Source organism: Hyperoodon ampullatus (genome assembly GCF_949752795.1).
Source record: "Hyperoodon ampullatus genome assembly, chromosome: 19".
NCBI lineage: Eukaryota > Metazoa > Chordata > Mammalia > Artiodactyla > Ziphiidae > Hyperoodon > Hyperoodon ampullatus.
In genome coordinates, this window is record NC_136932.1 from 31,187,342 (window position 1) to 31,209,829 (window position 22,488).

At 62.3% G+C, this 22,488-nt stretch overlaps 1 protein-coding gene across 1 annotated transcript; it reads left to right on the forward strand.

The window, feature by feature from the left end:
* Positions 1 to 1,476: 1,476 nt before the first annotated feature.
* Positions 1,477 to 21,633, forward strand: DRC3 (dynein regulatory complex subunit 3; the record flags this gene model as incomplete). The annotated part of the gene is made up of 12 exons (XM_079725651.1): positions 1,477 to 1,633; positions 4,588 to 4,704; positions 6,978 to 7,144; positions 9,665 to 9,811; positions 12,370 to 12,489; positions 13,036 to 13,140; positions 14,213 to 14,395; positions 15,195 to 15,326; positions 17,143 to 17,213; positions 18,242 to 18,365; positions 21,165 to 21,296; positions 21,465 to 21,633. 12 exons carry the CDS (start codon positions 1,477 to 1,479, stop codon positions 21,618 to 21,620), a joined length of 1,611 nt encoding a protein of 536 aa, XP_079581777.1. The 3' UTR covers positions 21,621 to 21,633.
* Between the last annotated feature and the right edge of the window lie 855 nt (positions 21,634 to 22,488).

Genomic DNA, 22,488 nt, shown 5'->3' on the forward strand with positions numbered 1-22,488 from the left:
CTGGAAACGTCCTCGGGAGTTGAGTCAATCACCCTGAGGAGATGGAGCAGAGACTGGGAGGCAAGAAGGCACCGGAGGAGAAGGGGGCGGGGCGGCAGAGGTGGGGGCAGGAGAAAAGGACCCCTGAAAGTTAAAGGCCCTGGGACCATGGGTCATGGACACTCCAGAAACAGGAGATGCACATTTGCATAAGCTGCACGGCAGGGGCAGGGGGAGGGGAGGTGGGCAGCCGGGCAGCGGCAGTCGTGGAGACCAGGTGCAGGATTGCTAGGCCCACCCTGGTTCGCCCAACGTCAGGAGTGTCCCCAGTAGCGCTCGGTGGAATGAAAGGCAGAATGCGGGGCTGCCCAGCATCAGGGACCAGCGGGGCAGGGAGGCCTGGCTGTGGGGACGCAGGGGCCAAGGCAGAAGGTGAAGCCAGCAGGGAGGTGAGAACAGGGTGGAAAGTAGGGGGAGAACTGAGTTTCCAGAGGGTTCGGAGGCAGAATCAGGGAGTTTCCAGTGGCACATGCCCTCCTGCAGGGTCCAGCCCTTCTGGATGTTCTCACTAAGATGGCTGGTAATGATGGAGTGAGGTCAGGCTGCCCAGGGCCATGGCTCTGTCCGGCCACGAACAGCAGCCCAGGTCCGCCCGTGACTGACCCACCCCACAGGCCCCGCTGTGCCTTAGCGTCTCAGCCAAATCCCTTTGGACCATTAGCAACAGACACCTCCTGGGGTTAGTTTAAGGAAAAGAGGATTTAATGTGCGAAGTCAGGACACTCCCGGGGCCTGGGGTCGGGACAGGAGGGGCCAGGAAGGCAGCAAGGAGAAGGCAGCCTCTGTGTCAGTCTGTCCATCCTTTCGCCTTTATTGTTGGATCAGATTCCCATCTCTGCTTCTGTCTGTCCGTCTGCCCCAGGCCCTCTTACTCTCTCACTCACCATGTACCTGGCCAGCTCTGATGGGCACTTTGTCCTCCGGCCGCAGCTCACATCTCTCAGGGGGGAGGGGGACACGAATGACCAGCTTGGGTTGGTGTCCACCAGTGGCCACACGCTGGGCAGCTGCGGTTGAAGGGGGGTAGCTTACAGACATGGCCACCTGGAGGGGGTGAGGCTCTCAGGAAAGGGGGGCCTCCGAGGATTGTGGTCGGTGGTTGGTGCCAAGAAACCCGACGAGGGTGGGTGCAGAAAGCCAGAGGCATGAGGCGGCCACGGCTGTGCGCGCAGCTGAGCTCCACAGGCTGAAGAGAGCCGTGTGGACACCGGGGTCGGGGTGGTGTCACAGCCTGCTCGTGGGGCCAGGCGGGCGGGGGTCCAGAGAGGCCCCGGAGCAGCCTGGGTACAGCGGCCAAGGGAGGGAGGGGGCCGCCTTCAGAGTGCCATGGCCGCCATGCTGCCCCACGATGCCATGGAAGGACCCCAGCCAGACCCCACCCTCAAAGGGAGGCAGAAGCAGCGGCCTGGGCGAGGGACGTGGTGTTTTCCAGGGAGGATGAACCGGCTGTGCGACATGGAGCCCAGGGTGATGGATGATGAGATGCTCAAGCTGGCCGTTGGGGAGCAGGGCCCGCGAGACGAGGCCGGGCAGCTGGCCAAGCAGGAGGGCATCCTCTTCAAGGATGTCCTGTCCCTGCAGCTGGACTTCCAAAGTGCGTATCCTGGGTGGGGTGGGGTAGGGCAGGGCGGGCTCAGGGGTCCCCGATTCCATGCGTGATCCACGGTTGCATTCGGGCTGCCTGGGTCAGAAGGCACGGGACCAGCACGGGCGGTTTTAAAGCCTGATACCGAGTGTGGGTGGCACTAGAACAGCCACAACACTCCCAATTCTGAGTAAGAACAAAACAAGGTAACATCCTCCCGTTCCAAGTCTTAAGTGACCCCCAAAGGCCACACTGGTCCCCAAAGGTGGGGGGGACCTAGGATGGTGGTCCACGTGGCCAGGAAGGTGCAGGGTCGGGGGAGGCCATGTGCTGGGGGAGCAGCTTCAGAAGAGGGACTGGAAACAGAAGGGGGGGTCCCCTCCGGGGCGCAGGACAGCCTGGGGGGAGATGTGGCTTGGGACCAGGCAGGTCCTCAGCACCCCACCTGTGAACCGGGGTGACTGGAATCCGTGTCTCAGGCGCTGGCTGGGAGGATGAGACCAGACGGCACAGGCCCGGTGCCCGGCTCACTAAAGGAGGCCAGCGAGTCGGGCAGAGGGTATAGGTGAGGAAGCAGGACGGGTGGGCGGGGGTCCCGTGACCCCTCATGTCTGGCGCGGGCGGGTCACAGCAGAGGGACCGGGCTGATTCACATTCCTGCTGTGTCCTGGGCCTCCACACTGGCCTGCCGGGTCACCCAGTGACCACGAGGGGCTACCGAGTCAGCCCGGGGATGTGGTGCGCACGGCAGGCCCGGCCCGGCCTCACGGAGCCTGCAGGCCACCCAGAGCAGGGAGGGCCCCAAGGCCCTCGGCGGGAAAGGGCTAAAGGGGAGGCAGAGTGGTCTTCGGACATCCTTCTGCTGCCCCTCCCCCACTACGTAGCAGATGCCTGTCCCAGGCAGGGCGCTGCTCTGCACACCAGGGACTCGTGGAGCTGACCTTCGAGGGAGGGGGACACGTGTGCTGTTGAGAGAAGTAGAGGCAAGAGAGGAGAGAAGGGGAGTGGGGTGCAGCGTGGTCGGGCGGGCAGGCGCCTCAGCACAGAGGTGACGGGTGAGCCAAGTCACGAAGGAGGTGAGGCTGGGAGCCACATGGAGACCCAGGCAAATCGGTCGAGGCAGAGGGAACCGCCAGTACCGAGGACCTTGGGCAGGCGCTCCTGTGCGGAAGCAGGTCAGAGGTCGGGGGGGGGGGGGATCAGCTAGCATCAGCCTCGGGGGCGAAAGAAGGCGTCTGGCTTTGAGTGAGTGAGGCAGGAGCCCAGGGAGGTCCTGAGCAGAGGAGGGACAGGGAGCCATGACAACAGGCTGCAGCAAGCCAGCGGCAGCAGAGGCAGATCCCGTGTCTCTGTTGAAGATTGAATGGGCTTTTTGGGCAGCCCTGTCATACTGTCAAATACATCTGGCTCTTTCGTGTCGTTCTGGATTTTCCACGTGAACTGCTGATGCCTAGAGAAGAGCCAGCACACAGGCGCGCCAGGCAGGGCGCCCAGGAGTGGGGGAGCCGCCCAGGAGTGGGGGAGCCGCCCAGGGCTGGTGTCCGCAGGGTCAACCACAGCCAAGGCCGTCGGTCTAAGGCCAGGGCCAGAGAAGGAAAATCCAGACCAGGAGATCTGGGGGTGGGGCTGGGCCTTGCCCCAGAAGCACAGGTGGGGCTGGTGTCATTCCAGGAAATGTGACCACAGAGCTGGGGAACAGACTCCATCCCAGGCAGCCCTGGGGACCGGGAGGGACAGGGTCCTGGGTCAGAGAAATGCTGCCCACCGCCCCCCCACCGAGACCCAGCTTGGGGTGGGCAGCTGGGAGGGGCACCTGCCCGTCTGAATAAATATTGAAATGGCTGCCCCGAATGTGTGGCTATTAGGGCTTTTTTTTTTTTTTACTCCTTTCACTTCTATATTATTTCAGTTCTTTTATTTTTTTTAATTATTATTATTTTTTTTTGCGGTATGCGGGCCTCTCACTGTTGTGGCCTCTCCCGTTGCGGAGCACAGGCTCCGGACGCACAGGCTCAGTGGCCATGGCTCACGGGCCCAGCTGCTCCGCGGCATGTGGGATCCTCCTGGACCGGGGCACGAACCTGTGTCCCCTGCATGGGCAGGCGGACTCTCAACCACTGCGCCACCAGGGAAGCCCTATTTCAGTTCTTTTAATGAGCATATTCTAACTTTATGTTTTGGGAATCATTACAGAAGCAAACATAGAAAAAGGGGCATGTAAACAACAGCTCAATGTGGTTTCTAAGAGAACCGGGGACAAGGTCAGGCCTCTAGAGTTTTACACACACAGTGTGTGCTTGTCACACTAAGCATTACTCAGAGCTCCTGGCAGCCGTGACAGAGACCAAGCTCCGCCTGGCTCAGGAGCAAGGGGATGGGTCGGCTGCCTGACCAGGGGGCGGTCTTCGGCGGCCGTGGGGTCAGGCACTTCAGTGACGTCAGGAGCTCCCTCTGTGGGGCGATTCATCCCCTCCCCGTATACGGACATTCGGGGCCTCATCCTCAGGCACTCACACAGCGTGTGATTCCAGGTAGAGACGCTGCAGGGTCAGTGGGCACAGACATTAACTATTTCCGTCCGTGTGGCCAGAGCACCCTCCAAACGGCTTCACTAGTTGACTGGCCACCCCGGGGGGCCCTGCCCGTGCCCTGTGTCCTGAGCCCAGGTGTTCCGAGGGGGAGCCCTGTGAGTCCCCGCCCTGGAGGGCCTGTCCCCCTCCACCCTGCGCGGGCCCACCCGGCCCTGTGGTGGCCCCAGACAGCAGCACCAACAGGGACCCCGAGCTCCGCGGAGCTGGGCCCACACCTCCAGGGCTCCCTGCGCTCCGGGGAAGGCAGCGGGGCTCTGGGGCCTCTCCCACGGTCAGTATCAGTCATCCGGCCCCCAAGACGCTGGAACTATACCCTAACCCTGACCCTGACCCAGGCCGGAACCAGTCAAAGCGCGTCCAACATCGTTTCAGACATCCTCCGCATCGATAGCCTCTGGCAGTTTGAGAACCTGCGGAAGCTGCAGCTGGACAACAACATCATCGGGAAGATCGAGGGCCTGGAGAGCCTCACACGCCTGGTCTGGCTGGGTGAGCCCCCCGCGTGTCCCCCAGCCGCAGTGACGCCTCCCGAGGCTGCCCCCCCACCCCCGGGGTAAACTTCCCTGCCAGCCCTGTGGCGGCCCCGGTGCAGCAGGAGCTCCATCTGCTGGGAGCAAGGAAACCTGGGCCTGCGCTGGGCAAAGCTCAGCACGTATGTGCTTGGACACCGCAGGGCAGAACATCTGCCCCAGCTGTCAAACCTCCCAGCCCGAGAGGGCTTATGGCAGCAGCTTGGACTCCGTCTAGGTACTCTAGACTCAGGGTGACAGATAACTGAGGGCCCTGCTATTTGGGGGGCCCAGATCAAACCAGAACTAACCATCCCCATGCTAGTGTGCACTGAGCACTTTCTACCTGCTAGGCACGGCCCGTGTGCTTTCCGTGTGAGGCCTTCTAACCGCACAGCAACCCCTCTGTAGACGGGAGCAAACTGAGGTCACAGCAAGCAGGGGGCTCGCCTGACTCCAGGGGTCCAGCCCTCACTGCCAGGGCGGCAGGGGCTTTGCCGAACTGCGTCCACCTGCCGGCCTCGGGCGGCACCCTTCACGTCTGGCAGCGGGCATCTAACGAGGGGCGGGGCTGGCTGGGAGCTCCCAAGCCCACTGAGATGGCTCCTTTGGCCCTCCCAGCCACCCGAGGGGCTCCAGAGGCCGGGGCACCGCCCAGAGCTCCATGACCAAGACGCAGCAGAGCTGGGATGAGACCCACGCTTGTCTGATCCCAAAGCCACGTTCCCTCCATCCTGTCAGGCTGCTTCCCAATACAGGCAACCTGGGGCATTGAGGTCCCTCCCAGCTTGCAGGACACTCAGCTGTGGTTGTGAGGACGGCCGCCAGACCACAGCAACCCCCCCGGGGCAGGATTACAGTGTCATCTCACGGGTGCAGAGGCTGAGGGGCTGGTGGACTTGGAGCTGCACGTACTGGCAGTAGAGCAGACCAGAGCCAGGTCTCCTGACTGCCAGACCCTGGTCTCGCCCAGAGAAGCCCTTCCGGCAGCCCAGCACCCGTTAATGCTGAGTCCTGGGCTTGGCGGCCCACCTGCACCACCAGGAGATGGAGGAGGAGAGGGGGCGGGTCAGCCTAGACCCTGAGCCTCACCCCCTCTGAAGGCCCTGCTTTTAGGCAAGAGCACCCAGGCCCTGCAGTCTCGCAGACATAAAACAAGGGTCACAGGTCCCCGTGAGATGCCCCTGTGATGCCCAGTGTTCTGTGTGTGTGGGGGCAGCGAGAGAGCCAGAGGGGGAAGTTCTGGCAAGAGGTCAGGCTACCCCCTCAGAGAGTCAGAAGCCTGCCTTTGTCCAGCCACGTGCGCTGCCCCCGCCTGCAAGCACAGGCCTGGCTGGTGGCCCGGTCAGCTGTCCCAGCGCTGGGGGCGAGTGGGAGCCGGCTGGCACTGCCCCCAGAAGCTGACTGTCCACATCTTGTCCCAGCTTTACACTCAGGCCCGTCCTGTTGGTAGCTTGAAATTGGCCACAGTGGGAGTATTTACACCACCAAAGTCAGCAAGAGCTACAAATCAGGGTTGCCTGCGCCTACCCCCTTGTTAAACGTTTACCAGCACGCCTGCAAAGAGCAGAGCCCAGCTGCAGGCGCGAAAGGAAGCAGGCTGACCCAGTTCAGGTCCCGCTCTGCCAACGTGCTAGCCGGTTCTGTACACGTTACCTCCGCCCTCTGCACCCTGCCTTCCTTAGGTGCTCTTGATCTTCAGCACGTGACCACCAGGCCCCTTTGAATCTTGGCTCCCTCAGCCCTAAGTTGCAGGCGATGACAAACGAGGAAACGCCCGGGGAGGGCCTGGCGTAGGGAGAGTGTCCCGGGTGGGCGTCCCCTGAGGCGCCAGGGAGGCCAAACCGACTTCCTGAGTCCCCTTTACGCATGAGGGCTTTAGGTGAAGCTCTTGAAATGTTTCCAGTTTGGGCCTCTGGGCCAACAGTGTTCAAGGACACCAACCCCAACCAAACCCCCAAACTCATGGTGGCGAAAAAGCAGTTTTATTCCCAAAGATGAGAAACTTGGGCTAGAGGGGGTCCTGAGGTCTCAGCCGGGGCTGGGCCTGGAGTTTGGGGCAGCCCGGCCCGCGCGGGTCTCCCCCACCCCAAGGCGCGCCGCCCCGACCCACCAGGGAGTTTCCATCCCAGAACGAGGGCTGCACAGACGCGAGCCTTTGCCCGAGTCCGGGGCCGGGAAGGTGGTAGCAGAGCCGGGGGGGCGGGGGAGTTGGATTCAGGCCAGTCACCCTAACCCGGAGCCGTCCTCCAGACCTGTCCTTCAACAATATTGAGGCCATCGAGGGGCTGGACACGCTGGTGAACCTGGAGGACCTGAGCCTGTTCAACAACCGGATCTCCAAGATCGACTCGCTGGACGCGCTGGTCAAGCTGCAGGTGCTGTCGCTGGGCAACAACCACATCGGCAACATGACGGACGTGAGAGAGGGCGCCGGGGGGTGGGGGGACCGCAGGCTGAGCCTCCGACTTTCCCCTTATCCCATAAAAGCCAGAATTCCAGACTCGATGATGTTCACACACCATCTTAGGCCACGAGAGCCCACGTGTGGGTCCGTTTGTGCCCCTGCCCCGGTGGGATCTTTCCTTCCCTGCCCCCGCACTCACTCAGCAGACGTTTGCTGGGGTGGGGACCCCTCGGCCGTGGGGCATCTGGCTCGTGCTCACTGGGGACAGAGACCAACAGCCCCGGGTCACTGGAAGGGTCGGGGTGTGGGTGCAGGGCGGTGCCCAGGACCAGGCAGCCGGAGCGGCGGAGGAGAGCCATGGGGGGCTCTACACTGCGTGTGCCCAGGGCAGGCCCGCGTTTTAGAAGGAACACCCACCCCCTCTCGCCCCCGCAGGAGTGAGTGCAGCAGGGATGGAGGTTTGCCTGCGGAGCAGAGACGCTCGCTCTGCCCACAGTCCCTGTGAGCTGGCAGCAGGGCCGGGCGGGGCAGGGCCCTGGGTGCCACGGGGTGACCTCAGGAAGCCGGGTGACCCCGGGGCGACCGCAGCCACCGTGCAGGGGTGTGACAGATACTGCTGCCGTGCATGATGGGGGCTCCATGCCACTGGGTGGGCGTGCAGGAGTGAACACCTAAGGGCTGGGGCCCAAGCATCAGCCCCAGTCCTGTCCCCGTGGCTGAGCCACGTCCCGGCATTAACTCCCTCCCGGCCTCGCTGCAGGGTGGGGCTCGGAGAACAGGGTAGAGATGGGTGCTGCAGCCGCGTCCATCACAGCCACGGCCGAGGCTGGAGCAGGGGGCTGCGTGGAGGGAGCCGATCCACCTCTCGGCTCAGCTGTCCTTAGCGTCGCCCTGGGGTGAGGCTCCTCGCGGCTGTGACCCAGCAGTCCAGGCCGCAGTCTTCCTTGTCCACAGCTAGCAGGACAGAGAGCAGGAGAAATCTCCCCCATGGTGCCCCTCAGTGTGACAGGCCCTCACCCACCCAAGACCAGAGGGCTGGGCAGGCCAGGCGGTTTAGGTGAAAGGCCTGGGGCGGGTCAGGTGCCGGCTGCTCACCTGTGTTTGAGGGCCAGACCCGTGAGGCCCTGTGGTCTGAGAGGTTTGCCCTGCACGCTCCTGGGAGGTGGTAAACCCAACCCACCTCTTGCCAGGGTTCAAGACCTGATTGCTCAGCTGCCCTCTGCCCTGCGGGGCTGGGGCGCACAGGACAGCTGAGGGAGGTGCAAGTGGAGAGCTGAGGTTTAACGGGCTCCGGGCCGCCCCGGCCTTCGGCCGGGGACTCAGCACCCGGGGCCGCGTGCCCATCTGTACGGGAGGGCGGTGGCCTGCGGGGCAGGCCGGTGTGAGGGCTGAGTCAGTCAGGGTTGAGCGGCTGCTACAGGACCAGGCACAGGAGGGCTCTGCAGGAAATGATGCTTATTCAGGAATTTTCAGATTAAGGGCACACCCCAACAGCCGCAGATCTTGCTTGTGAAAACCTTTCTGAGTGTCTTGAGCTGTTCCTGCCTGGGTCGGTCCAGTACCCAAGGCCACACGTGAGCAGATCCCCTCTGACTTGTTGTCCCTCGGACACTGCAGAGTTTAAAGGACACAGGTCCAGGCCTGGGCGTGGAGGGGACGCTGACTCTCAGGCCATGCCCCGCCCTGCTGTGGACGCTCCATTCCCTCCCCTGGCCTTGCTGAGTTCCTGGTACAGGACGCTCTTTCCTGCCTCAGGGCCTTTGCTTGTGCTGGTTTTGCTTCTGGGAATGCACTCGCCCCTGCTCTTCCCTGGCTGCTCCCTCAGGCCTCAGTCCTAACTGAAAACCCTCTGTCATGGTCCCTAAGGCCCCCTCTCCACCCCCTCCCCCTTTGAGTTCTTCTTACACCGAACAGCAATGATTCTACTTACTTTTAAAACATTCCTGTCCCCTGCCTTAGAGTGCCAGCTCTTGCTATAAGGGCTTTGTTCCCACTGTGTCCCTAAGGCCTGGCACATGCCTGAGGCCTGGGAGGTGCTTAGTGATCTTTGTTGAATGAATAAACAAGTGACAAAGACACTCCTTCAGGAAAGCACAGGAGATGCTGTCACATGAGGTACTGGCGTCCTGCTGACTTTCCCCTGGTTACTAACAACAGGAAGAACAGACGGCCGTCAGTGGACGTCCCACCAGCTGCCACCCAGTTGGTCCAGGCCAACCGTAAATCAGGTTCCGTTGAATTTAGGAGCGCTGGGCCTTGCACAGCACTTTACAGTTGGAAAAGGCCGCCCGTTCTGAGAGCAGCAGCAATGGGCACAGCCAGGGCGTTACGGGAGCAGGTGGAGGCCCTCACAGTGTGTGGCATTTAGTCCTCTCAACACCTATGCGCCACATCCCTGCACCCACCTTACAGAAGAGGAGATGGGGACCCAGGTCCACGGGTCCTGGGCAAAGCCCGTGGCTCCTCCCTCGTGGCTCCACCCAGTGCGGGCAGAGGACGGAGAGAGGACACAGGCGACCCTCCTCTCCCCCAGATCATCTACCTGCGGCGGTTCAAGGACCTGCGGACGCTCGGCCTCTCGGGGAACCCGGTTGCTGAGGCCGAGGACTACAGGACGTTCATCTGTGCCTACCTCCCTGACCTGGTGTACCTGGACTTCCGGCGCATCGACGACCACATGGTAGTGTGGCCTTCGTGCGTCCAGCCCCGCGGGTCGGCGTGCAGGCGCCGGTGTCTGGGGAGGGGCGTGTCCACAGGAGGAGCGGAGGGCAGCCCTCCTCGAGGTGCCTTTACTGCCCCCGTCACTGTCGTGCCACCTGCCACCTCGAGGCCGCCGTCTCCTTTTCTGGGTGAACAAGTCGGGGGACCAAGCGAGGGTGGGCGATTAGCGGGGTCAGCAGCTCAGGGCAGAGTCAGGACTCGCCTCCACGCCGTGACAGCTCAAGGTAGCGCCTTCAGAGCCGAGGGCACCGGCTCCAGAGAGAGGCCCCCGGGACCCCGCGCCCGGGGTGCTGAGCCGGGAGCTGGGCCCGGCGGTCTGGCAGCAGGGCCGGGAGGAAGCCCCCCTCCCCGGTCCACTGCCCGGCCTGGCCTGACCGCCCCTGCCTCCATCCCACTCCCCTACTGTGAGCTTCCCGCCCTTTGCAGCATGATGTTTGTGGGTGCTTTGCCCCCTGGAAAAACAACCCCGCCCGACACGAGGCCTTTGGTGGCAGGACCGGGATAGCCCTGCGTGCTGGGCGCGGGCAGTGGGGGGACAGGGACCTGCCCACCCCTCTCCCTGGGAGCTGGTACCTTTCCTGGGAGAAAGGAGCCTGTGCCTGGGGGGTGCCCTGTGGTGATGGGGGCTCGGGGAGAGCCCAGCGGAAGCAGGGAGGGGGGCTGGCCCCCAGGTCTCGGTGCTGACGCTGCCATCCTGGCTGCCACACCACCTGCCAAACGTGGAGCCCTCCACTCACGGGCGTCCTCCTGGGGGGCCCACGTAGAGCAGCCGGGGGCGGGGTGCCCAGAGAGTTGCCCCTCCTCCGACCATGGCCTTCTCTTGTCCCAGAACAGGGCAAGAATCTGAAATCTTGAATTCCAAGACTCTCAAGTTTTGTGTTTTTTTAAAATATTTATTTATTTATTTGGCTGCTCCGGGTCTTAGTTGCGGCACGTGGGATCTAGTTCCCTGACCAGGGATCAAACCCGGGCCCCCTGCATTGGGAGCGCAGAGTCTTAACCGCTGGACCACCAGGGAAGTCCCAAGACTCTCAAGTCTTATTTTTTGCATTTAGACACTAATTTGAAAGGCAACGTGGGCTCAAATGCTTGGAATAGGCCGAAGAGCTGCTGGGGTGTATTTCGCTCATCATAAAACCATGCACAGGGATTTTCCCTGGTGGTCCAGTGGTTAAGACTCCGAGCTCCCAATGCAGGGGGCCCAGGTTCGATCCCTGGTCAGGGAACTAGATCCCACATGCGTGTCGCAACCAAGAGTTTGCACGCCACAACTAAGGAGCACACGTACTGCAATTAAGGAGCCAGCACAACCAAATAAATAAATAAAATAAATATTTTTTTAAAACCCCAAAAAACAAACAAAAAAAATGCACAGCCAGACTGCACGGTTCCCGAGCCTCTCCCCAGCCAGTTTCTCCTCTTCCCCAGAAGATTCCACAGGGGGCAGGCCGCCCAGCCTGGCACCCCGTTGTGCTGCGGGAAACAAAGCCTCCTTCCGCAACTTAGAGGCTTTGCCTAGAAGCACCAAGATTAGTAATAAGGGAAAGGTTGTAAGAGCAGAGCCCCGCAAAGTAGGGGCACCTGGAACCCCCGTCCATGCTGCTGCCTGTCCCCGGGCCAGCCCCAAGCCCCTCACCTGCTGGTGCTGCCAGGCTCGGGCTGCAGGACAGCCGGGCCCAGCCGAGGCCGACCAGGGCTGAGGGCAGGCTCTTGGGGTGCCTCCCCATTTCCATCGGGCCCGGGGCTGTGCCTGAAGGCTGGCGCAGCCCTGAGGAACGGTGGACAGTCCCAGCAGAACACACGAATGGGTGGGGGCTGTGAGCTTGGGGGGCTTTCTGTGTTGGCGGGGGAGACAGGCAGGAGGGCGACGCTGGGGTTCAGGGCTTGTCCTGCTGAGACGGAGGCCCGTGGAGAAGAATCCTGTGGTTCTCAGCAGAGTTCATGATGTGGTGAGCATTCAGGGACCTGGAAGCTGGCATGGGGCTTACAGCATAAGAGGGAGAGGTCAGGGCGTGCAGGCCAGGGTCCTGAGAGAGAGGAGGGGGCGGGGGGGCAGAGCAGATACTGGGGCACAGAGGGTCGGCGGTGTTTGTACCTGAAGCCTTAGCACAGGCGATGTCACCTGGGGCTCCAGCAGCCCCCAGCGCAGGCAGGGGGTTACGCAGGACGGGTGGAGGAGGGCCAGAGGTGGCAGGGCCCAGAGGCGAGGGCCTGTGGCTCGGGCACCCACCGCACCTCTCCCTTGTGCAGCCCTACGAGAGGGCCAGAGCCTGGCCGGGGAGGCCTGTGGGAGTGGCCGAGCCTGCGCTGGGCACCTCCACCCCAGGGATGTCCCACAGACCCTTGGCCTGCCCATGCTGCTTCCCCCACTGATTTCCCTGAGGCTCAGAATACTTGGCAAGGGCTGCGGGGAGGGGATCCCCGCCCACGCTGGAGAGGCCAAGGCACGGCAGAGGCCAGCGGCTAGGAGGGACCCCACGACCCCAGTGACGATGCCGCTTCCCGATCCTCCAACAGAAAGAGCTGGCGGAGATGAAGCACCAGTACAGCATCGACGAGCTGAAGCACGGGGAGAACCTGACGCAGGCCCGGCTGGAGGACGAGCAGGCCCGGCAGGAGGAGCTGGAGGGGCACAAGGTAGGAGGCCCCCAGTGGGAGGACCTGCCCCGCCCACCCCGCCCGCCCAAGGATGCTGCCGCTGGTCATGGGCCAGTGCCATGAAGGTCAGCAGGGCCCAGGCCCCCAAAGCCTGTCCTTTGATTGAGAATAGCTGGTGCCCAGGGCCGCTGGGCTGCCAGAACCTCAGTCAGGGCAGCACGCGGACCTGCCCCTCCTCATCCCACAGCCCCCAGGCCCCCCTCCAGCACAAGGGCCGGAGACTCTGTGCCGGAACCATCTCTCAGAGCAGCCCCTGTCCTTAAGACCCCTGGCTGTTTCCTGGCGGCAGCGGTGGGGGGAGGCGGGGGGATGGGGGGCAGCCAGAAAAGCTCATTCCTCTCCATGGTGCCTCTCCTCCGGCCGGACCGAGCTGGGCACCCTTCAGTTTTCTGCCTCTGGACCCCTGCCTGTGCTGGGCCCATCGCCTGCCCTTCCCCAGCCTGCCTTCCCGAAGGCCAGGCGCCCTTGGCCCTGGTGCCCAGCGCAGGGCCCTGCCCAGGGAGCCCACTGTGTCTCTGACCGCAGGCAGCCTTCGTGGAGCACCTGAACGGCCCCTTCCTGTTTGACAGCATGTACGCCGAGGACGTGGAGGGTAGCCAGCTGTCCCACCTGCCCGGCGTGGGCGAGCTCGTGCAGACATACCCTTCCGGGTCACGGCCACCCCCAGGGCCTGGGCGTGGGAGTCCGGGGGGCTCCCTTTCCACTCTGGGCCTCAGGTGGCGCACCCAGGGCCTCGAGAACCAGGTCGGCTGTGAGCACAGGGACACATGGGTATCTGGTCAGCAGGGCCCAGGCTGGCAGAGATAGAGGCTGGCTGACCGTGTCTGTGACTCTGACCCTCATTAGCTTGTTTATGGGCTCCTGCTGTGCACTCTGCATGCAGCATTTTAAACTGTTTCAACCACCCCATGGGGTGGGTGCTATACGGGACCCCAACTATCTTCTCCTAGTTGGGGAAACTGAGCTTGGAGAGGATGAATTGTCCAGGCTGTGCAGTTAGGAGCTGTGGGCTGAGCCTGCGTCCCTTCCCCCAGAGGATGTGATGGGCGCTTATCATTGTGTCTGAGGGACTCAGGGTGGACACTGAGCAGAGACAGCGAGTCACAGAGAGAAACCTGCCCCTAAACACCCACGGCTCAGGAGAGTGGGGAGGCATCGGCTCTCTTCCCAGCCTGGCCCTAGGCTGCAGCCCCGCCTGACCTCAGCACCTAAGCGCCCCTCGTGTGGCAAGCGCTGCAGATGTGGAACCCTCAGCCCAGAGCAGCGAGGAGGCCATAGAAGCAGCTGCAGCACCAGGCCTTGAACCTGGGGCTCTCTGCCCTGAGCCTGCAGTCCCCTGACCTCTGCAGCCTCCCTGTGCACCTGTGGCCGCCGAGCAACAAAGACGGCCTGGACAACAGGGCCCCAGAGACAAAAACACACACTGCTCAGCTCCCTGGCCGCCCCCCCACCCCCGGGCTCCTGACCCCTTCAGGTCCCCCGGCCTCTCTCCTCTGCTCTGTGGCCCTGCCCCCACCACGCAGGCCCCTCCTCTGCTCTGTGGCCCCGCCCCCACCACGCAGGCCCCTCCCTGAATCCCTCAGGCTGAGGGTGGAGATGCCCAACCACCGATTCACACTCCAAATCCCAACTGCAGCTCTGCCACGGGGGCTGCTTCCACCCCCGTGTGTGCCCCCCAGGCAGCCATGAGCTTCCTTAACAGCCACTCACCTACAAGGACAAGTTCGTCACCATCTGCCTGAACATCTTCGAGTACGGCCTGAAGCAGCAGGAGAAGCGGAAGGCGGAGCTCCACACCTTCATGGGGTGTGTCCAGCAGGCCATCTGGGAAAAGCAGGAGCAGGGCAAGCACAAGATCACCAAGTTCGAGGAGAAGCACCTGCTGGTAGGCCCCGCCCCCAGCCCCTCCCTCCTCCTCCAGGTGCCCACCCGCCAGAGGCCCGGCCCCTACGCCACTGATGACCCAAGACCCACAGGGCAAGCCACTTGCTTTCAGATTAGGCTTGATACAGGGAAGGATCCTGATCTTCCTCCAGATGGGGTGGCCATGACCACAAACACCCTTTGCCCCCCAGTCACGCCTGGTCACTCCGCGGACACTGCGTGTGCCGGCCAAGCCCCCAGGCCCCTCGTCAGTGAACGGCTCGGCTCGTACTGGGTGCGGCTCAGACCCCCGCGCTCTCCAGCCCACAAGCACCTCTCATTGCAGACGGACCTGGCAGCTACTTGAACATGGGGTGCTGCGGGGGTCCAGGTGGCTTCCCCCAAGACAGGGCCCACCTTGTGTTCCAACCTCCCCTGCAGAGCCCCGCTGGGCTGGGAGTCAGCCCATGGTGAGCCAGGGCCTCACAGACAGCGCCCCATCCCCAGGCTTCGTGAAGCTCAGGCTCTCTGCCCCTGCACCCGAGGAGATGGGAGTCACTTGAGGTCCCACGGTGACCCAGCCGGGTCGCAATTCAGGTCCACGTGACTCTGAAGCCATGGCTCCTTCCACACCTAATAACTCACCAGCTGGTAGAGCCTCTGCTCTGACAGCCTCCGCCGTGGAGGGGGTGGAGCTGACACTCGGACTTGGGCAGTCCGACCCCATAATCCAAGTTCCAACCCACAAAACCAGACTGCCACCTGTCACTTCAGGAATTACACTTCATTGTGGATTCCTAAAGCACAGGTTTTGTTTCCAGAGTTTAAGCTCCATCCGAGACGAGTCTGAACCGACCAACTTCGAGATAAAGATGGCAGAGCACGGCGAGGACATCACCAAGCTGCTCAACGTACTCATGACGCTGGAGATGCAGCTGGTGGAGCAGCTGGAGGTGAGGTGGGGCCCCGGGAACACACGTGACGCGACGGCCCTGCCCGGCTCCTGTGCAAGGACCTGGCGAGGGAGCACCTTCCCGGGAGCTACTCGGCGGGTCACAGGAAAGCTTTCTGTGCTTCTGGTGCTTTTCAGTCACTGAGATGACAGGTGGCCCTCGTGCAGCATGAGAGGTGAGCTCGTTCCTCTCGAACGGTCTCCCCATCTAGGAAGAGTGCAGAACCGCGGCAGGGAGAGTCTTTTTTTTTTTTTTTTTTTTTTGCGGTACACGGGCCTCTCAGTGTTGTGGCCTCTCCCGTTGCGGAGCACAGGCTCCAGACGCGCAGGCTCAACGGCCATGGCTCACGGGCCCAGCCGCTCCATGGCATGTGGGATCTTCCCAGACCGGGGCACGAACCTGTGTCCCCTGCATCGTCAGGTGGACTCCCAACCACCGCGCCACCAGGGAAGCCCAGGGAGAGTCTTTTATTAGACCCAAGGAGCTGTCGAGAAACAAAATGGACCCCACTCTTCACTCCCCACTCTGGGATAGAACGAAGGCTCCCGGCACTGCAGCCTGTAGTCACTGCATCTCGGGGCGAGCGAGGAGCCTAACGAAGTGCTGCTACATGAAACCGGGGCGGCCAGACCGACCTGCGCGTTTGTTTACCAGGCAGCTGGCGGCCGAGGCGGGGGCCTGCAGAGCAGTGACAAACGGAACCTCCCACCTGCTGCCATGGCCCCCCTGCCAGCGCCTCCTTGATGCCTCCCTCGTCCAGGTTCCTAGCACATCACAGAGCAGACGCTCGCTCCCCACTGGGGGGGCATTGGGAGGCTCAGGCAGCGGCTCCCAACCTTTCCGAGCACGAGGACCCCCTTGTCAACATCCCGCAATTCACCAGAACCTGTGCTTGACTTACTAGCCGCCAAGAAGCTACTAAGTGGAGCCGTACTTTTCAATGGCCCTATTTTTTTTCATTACAAGAGGGTTTACACACATTAAAAAATGTATAATTAGCTCAGTCTGTAGACAGTCCTCGGATTCAGGTGCATTCCCTGTGCTGTCGGCCCACCCTGCAGCCCCTGGAGTCTAGAGTAGGTCAGGGGCGTGACCCATCCTGTGGGCTCACTGGGTAGCAGCCCTCCCCAGGGCCTCTGGGTGAGGCCCGGGCACCTTGCTCAGCACTAGATGCAGCAATACAGGGGTGCCCTCAGGGAGGGAGGTGGGAGCCTTGCAGGTGAGAGGCCTGGGGTAACAGCCGGCATTCCCAAGGGTTTCCTCTCTGCCAGGCACCTTGCAAAGCATTTTGTGTGAAGAAACCCATTTCTGCTTCACCACAACCTCGTGAGACACGTACTATGCGAAGGGAACCCATTTCACAGGTGGGAAGTTGAGGCCCAGGGAAGTTAACAATGTCCCGAGTTACACCCAGTAGTGGAGCTGGCAGGCAGCCTGGCTCCTAGCGACCCTCCCGTTTCTCTGGAGGTGACGGAGGCAGATGCCACTGAGAACCCCAAGGACGGGGTGAGCTCTGTGTGTGCCTGTTGGTGGGGGGGCTCCTGGCAGAGAGACCAGCACAGGCAAAGGCCTGGAGAAGGTGTCACACTAAATCCCCGGGGGGTGACTGAGGCCAAGTGGCTGGAGGGTGACGGCTGGGGGCAGCCGTCGGGAGAGAGGCAGGGTCGGCTCACAGCGCCACCTGGGGAAGGTCAGGTGGTTGGTCTTTACCCTAAGGGTCTGCGGTCACTGCCCGCTGAGTGGTAAGGAGAACTTTTGCTCTGGTGCAGTTCGGTGGAGTTCATGTCTAAATATGCATGTTCTTTATCATTTCCAGGAGACTATTAACATGTTTGAAAGGAACATCATCGACTTGGTGGGACTGTTTGTCGAAAACGTCCAAAGCCTATATCCTTTCCTTGATGCCCCTCTGCGGGGAGGCGCTGCGGGCCCTCTGCAGGGGGCCTCGGGGAGGTGCCTGCATTTTAAACAAAAGGCACAGAAGGGTACAGCTTTTTCACAGCTAAGCAGGATGCAACTAAGTGGGGTCCCTTCCAGGTGGCTCCCTGTGGGGTCACATGCCTGCCCCCTCCCGCCGCCACCAAGGGAAAAAGCCCACCTTCAAAGGATGGAGATTTGCCAACCACTTGGAATGTTCGAGGAATACTTCCTGACCCTCAGCACAAAGGCGCCTTATTAGAGTAGAAGTCTGGATGCCCACTGGGTGGCTCTGCAGGCCACTGCTTGCAGCACAAGTCCTGGCCCGTCTGTTCTCTAATGGGTGACTTCACCAGGAGACCACACCCCCAAATCCACCCTCCCCCCCGCCCCCCCACCCCATACTGCAGGTGCACATGTCCTGGGGGTGGGGTGACCTCTATGCTGAAGCCACTGACAAATACATCATCTCTCAGGAGACGGGTTAAATGTCAGGTTAGGAACCAGCACTGGGGGCACGCCTGACCTTTGGCCACCTGAACTCAGGGCCCTGAAGTCACCCCAGTCCTGCCCTCCTGGGCCCACAGTCCCGCTGGGTGACAGAGCTATGGAAGCAGCCGACCGGAGGCTGGGCCGGGAAACTCCCTGAAGGAGGGTCCACTAAGTGAGGACCTGAGGGTGGGCGAGAGGGACGGGCTGGAGAGGTGGGGAGGGCGTTCCCGGCAGGCTCAGGAGGCAGCCTGTGCAAAGGCCCAGAGGACGGGGAGAGGAGGTTCCAAGAGGAGGCCTTTAGGTCACAACAGAGTGTGAGAGCCGCCAGCACAGCAGGGGCGGCCGGGACTCCGGCTGCTGCAGGGAGAAAGGGTGGGAGGGGAGCGGACCAGGAGGGACCCCGAGGGGGTGCGTGGCGGGCGAGTCGGAGGGCCCTGAAGGCGGGGATACACGGGGCCCAGCGCACGGCCTGCTCCAGCCCGGCCTTTGCTTAACTCACGCTGCACGATGGCTCAGTGCCGGGAACTGGAGAACCACCACCACGAGAAGCTCCTGGAGATCGCCATCAGCACCCTGGAGAAGATAGTCAAGGGCGAGCTAGACGAGGACCTTCCGGACGCCGTGCGTCCGGTGAGCGCGGGGGGCGGGGGGCGGGGGCGGGCCGGGCGCCAGGCAGACGCAGCCCCGCCCCGCAGCCCCCGTAAAGCCTGAAAAACCTGCCGGAGCCTCAGTCTCCTCATCTGCAAGAGGGGTGGTAGGCAGGCGAGATAGGCTAACAAGCAAAGCAGCTGGTGGGCACCCAGGTGCAGCCCAGCTACAGAGGAGCTTGTGATAATTAAGTGCTTTCAACTTACTGAGAGGTTGCTTTTCCAAAGCTCGTTTCTGTGGGGCTTCTGTCACCTTCTAAGAGAGGCAGCGACAAATAGAGGTTGAGGTCCGAGATTTCCCCGGAAGGTCGTCTCAGCCCCGAGTCTCTATGGCGGGAAGCACTGCTGGGGCCTCTGCCCGATCGCGGGGCTCCAGGTCTCTTTCCTTCCTTCACCATTCACTGCCTCCCTCACCTCTCTCCTCCGCGTTCCACCAAGGCAAGCTACCACCGCCCTTTGCGGGACCCTGGCCTTACTGCTCTTCTCCACGCAGCAGCCAGAGACCTGGGACTCCTTCCCCCAGTGAGTCCTGGAGCAAGGTCTCCGCCGCGCCCCGCCCTGACACACTCTTCCCCCAGGCCGTCGTGCACCCGGCTCCTCCCCGTCTTTCAGATCTCAGCTCACACCCAGCTCCTTGGAGAGGCCCCCCATCACCTTCCCAAAGGCCCACTGTCTCTCCATCACAGCCGTTCATCCTTGTCAGAGCCGCTGTCACGGTTCCAAGCTATCGTGTTCTCGTCGACTTGCTTAGGTTACTCTTCACACTACATATGGGCCCCCGGGGAAGGCAGGAGTGGCCTCTTCCCCACCTCGGTCAGCCCCCGCCCGGGGTGCCGGGTTCACCACGCCCGCTGTCAGGTGCTGGTGGAGTGCTGCAGGCAGGGACCAGCAGTTCCGACCCCACAGCCTCTGTCAGGGGCCGAGACAGTCGCCAGGGCAGCGACAAGGTGGCAGGGCCTCCTCAAACACCCAGACACAGGGAGAGGTCACCTTCCCGAGCCTGAAGTAAGGCTGCCCCCAAGAGCCCACCCTGGAGCCGCCTGACAGGCCACCTAGTGGTCGTGGAGTTTTTGTCGCAAGGCTCCAGGGTCTGTGACACCTCAGGACTGGGACATGCAGGAAAGGAGGCCCCGAAGTCAACAAGAGGTGAGCAACCTGGGCGGGTGCTTCCAGGGTGGCTCTGCACGGCGCCATCTGACACCTGTTCCCGCAGCCCTGGGACACTCAGGCTGCTGACTGGGTGGGGTTTGCATGGGCTTGGTTAACTCACCAAAGGACCCCTGAAAGTGGCTTTCCCACCCAATCTACAGATGGGAAAGCTGGGGAGACAGGGTCTCAGAGAAGTAAGGTAAACACCCAAGATGTGTTGTGAGGGCACCTCATCTTGTGAGGATGAGTCTGGATTCAAACCTTAGTCTGAGATGCCAAGCCCGGGCACTGAGCCCTCACTGTAGACAAAGTGGGCGTTCTGGGTCTGCCCCTGGTCCCAGGCCCCAGGGTAATGGGGCTCTGCCTCTGGGCTAAGGGGCTGCCTTGGACTCCCAGGCAGCACTGGTATCGGATGCCACTCTGGAGGCCTCACGGGGCAGCCGGCAGAGCCCGCTGGACACCCCTCCCTCTGCGGGCCCATCAGCTCTGTCCTTTAGGAACACCTGTAGCAGGAGATGCTACACCGTCTTACGTTTAAGCAACAAAACGCGGGGTAGCAAGCCCTGACTAAAGCGGAATAATCACAAGGAGCTGACAGGGACCGGGGGCCTCCTGAGGGCCAGCTGCCTGAGCAGCTCTGACGTGTATTTGCCCTTTTAATCTCCAAGCCGACACGGTGACATAGGTGCCAGTGTGGTTCCCTTTCACAGGCGAGGAAACCGAGGCTCAGAGATGACAGGGAGCGTGTGGGTGGTGGACACGGGCAGGACAGGGGCTTTCAGATGAGGCCCTCGGCGATAAAAGTCTGGTTTCTGTTTCTAACCATCAGTGAGCATATTAGTAACAGGGGCTCAGAACACTCTTTTTGCAAAGACACTAGCATTTCAAGATCCATAGACCGTATTCTGGAGGTCATTAGGTTAACCATTCCCGAAGGAGAGACAACCCACGTGTACACACCCGCCGTGCCCTCTCTACAACGCAGGGCTTTCAGGTCCCTCGCTGTCGTCAGCGACACGAAGCGCCTCCACTTAAAGCTGAAGCGGCCGCCAGTGAAGGTCTCCCCGCTCTGGGAAGTGACCACGTGGACCCGCAGCCGCGCTGGGCGCACGTGGCCAGTTCACGTGTGAACAACTGGAACCAGCCGGGCCTGGTGGGGGCCGCATCCCACAGCGTTGTCCACGGCGGGGAAGCGGGTGGGAACAAGGCGGGAGCCCAGGTGGGACCCCAGGTCCGACTGGGTTGACGTGAGGGGCAGCAGAGACCCATCGGTCTGTGGGACCTTCTGTCGTCAGAGGAGCCCTGTGCCCCTCGGCTGGCCTCGTGCTGCCCACCCGACGGGCAGGTTTCAGGCAAGTCAGACTGGAGACCCTTGGCGAGGTGGCCAGGGCTGCCCTGCCTTCTTTTGGGAAGGGCACACTCCCCCCAGGCACTGCCCTGCCGCCCGGGGGCCCCTACCGGGCACTGGTGCCGCCGGGTCAATGGCGTGGTCACCCGAGACGGGCCCGAGGAAGCAGGATGCGGGCTGGGTGCCGCCTCCGCCTGCGGGGAGCTGGGCCCCGTCCCCTCGGGCTCCACCACCTCTGCGCTCGGGGCGGGTCCAGGCCCTCACCTGCTCTTCCTGGATCCCCAGCTCTTTGTCAACAAAGACACAATCGTTAACGCGGTCGGGGCCTCACACGACGTCCACCTCCTGAAGATCGACAATCGGGAGGACGAGCTGGTGACCAGGGTCAACTCCTGGTGCACACACCTGGTGGACAAGGTGAGCGCGGCCGAGGGCAGGCGTCTCGGGGCAGCAGAACCCCACGCTGGAGGTCCACCCCCCCACCCCGGGGCAGACTCGCACGCGGGGCTGGAGCGGGGAGGAACGGAGTCAGGAAGGCAGGCTCAGGATCCCCGCCTGATGAGCCGGCCGCCATCTACCCCTCAGATTCACAAGGACGAGATCATGAGGAACCGCAGGCGCGTGAAGGAGATCGACCAGTACGTCGACCATGTGCGGAGCGAGCTGGACAGCCTGGAGTGCAACGACCTCCTGGACCAGGGCTGCGGCCCAGCCCTCCCCCCGAACTTCACAGAGAAATAAAGGACTTTGGTTACCTTTCTCTGTCCTCTGTGTCCGCGTCTGAGCAGTTGGCGTCTGCTGAGAGCGACTCCTAGGCTCTCGGCCGCCCCTCCGCGGCCCCCAGGGCAGGCCCTTCCCCAGGTACAGCTCCCAGCACAGCCTGGGGGCTCGGTCAACCCACCTTGGCGGAGGCCGCAGGGACCCAAGGACCCTCCGCAGCTGAGAGCACAGCTGGGCGTCACCCGTGAGGTGGGGATGTGACAGTACCTCTGGCGAGCACACTCAGGGTGCGGGGTGGGGGCCTGCGGGGAGCTGGCCAGTGCCCCTGGAATGGGGGCGAGTGAGGCCCAGCAGCTCCGAGGCCTTTGTGCCCCAAACTCGCACACTCTTCCTGCTCTCTGACCTGGGCCCAGGCACCCAGAGACCCCGCCTGCAGTCCGGAGCCCTGTGAGTGGCCCTGTCAGGAGGACCTTGGGATCCCTGAGCAGGTCACGTGCACATCAGGTGGCCTTGCCCAGGCTTTTATCGCAGAAACAACAAACACTGTTTACTTTCTAATTTTTTAAATATATATTTTAAAATTTATTTATATTTATTTTTGGCTGTGTTGGGTCTTTGTTGCTGTGCGGGCTTTCTCTAGTTGCGGCGAGCAGGGGCTACTCTTCGTTGCGGTGCGTGGGCTTCTCATTGCCGTGGCTTCTCTTGTTGTGCAGCAAGGGCTCTAGGCGCGCAGGCTCAGTAGCTGTGGCGCATGGGCTTAGTTGCTCCGCGGCATGTGGGATCTTCCCGGACCAGGGCTCGAACCCGTGTCTCCTGCATTGGCAGGTGGATTCGTAACCACTGCGCCACCAGGGAAACCCTACTTTCTATTTTTAAGAGTAAATCATTT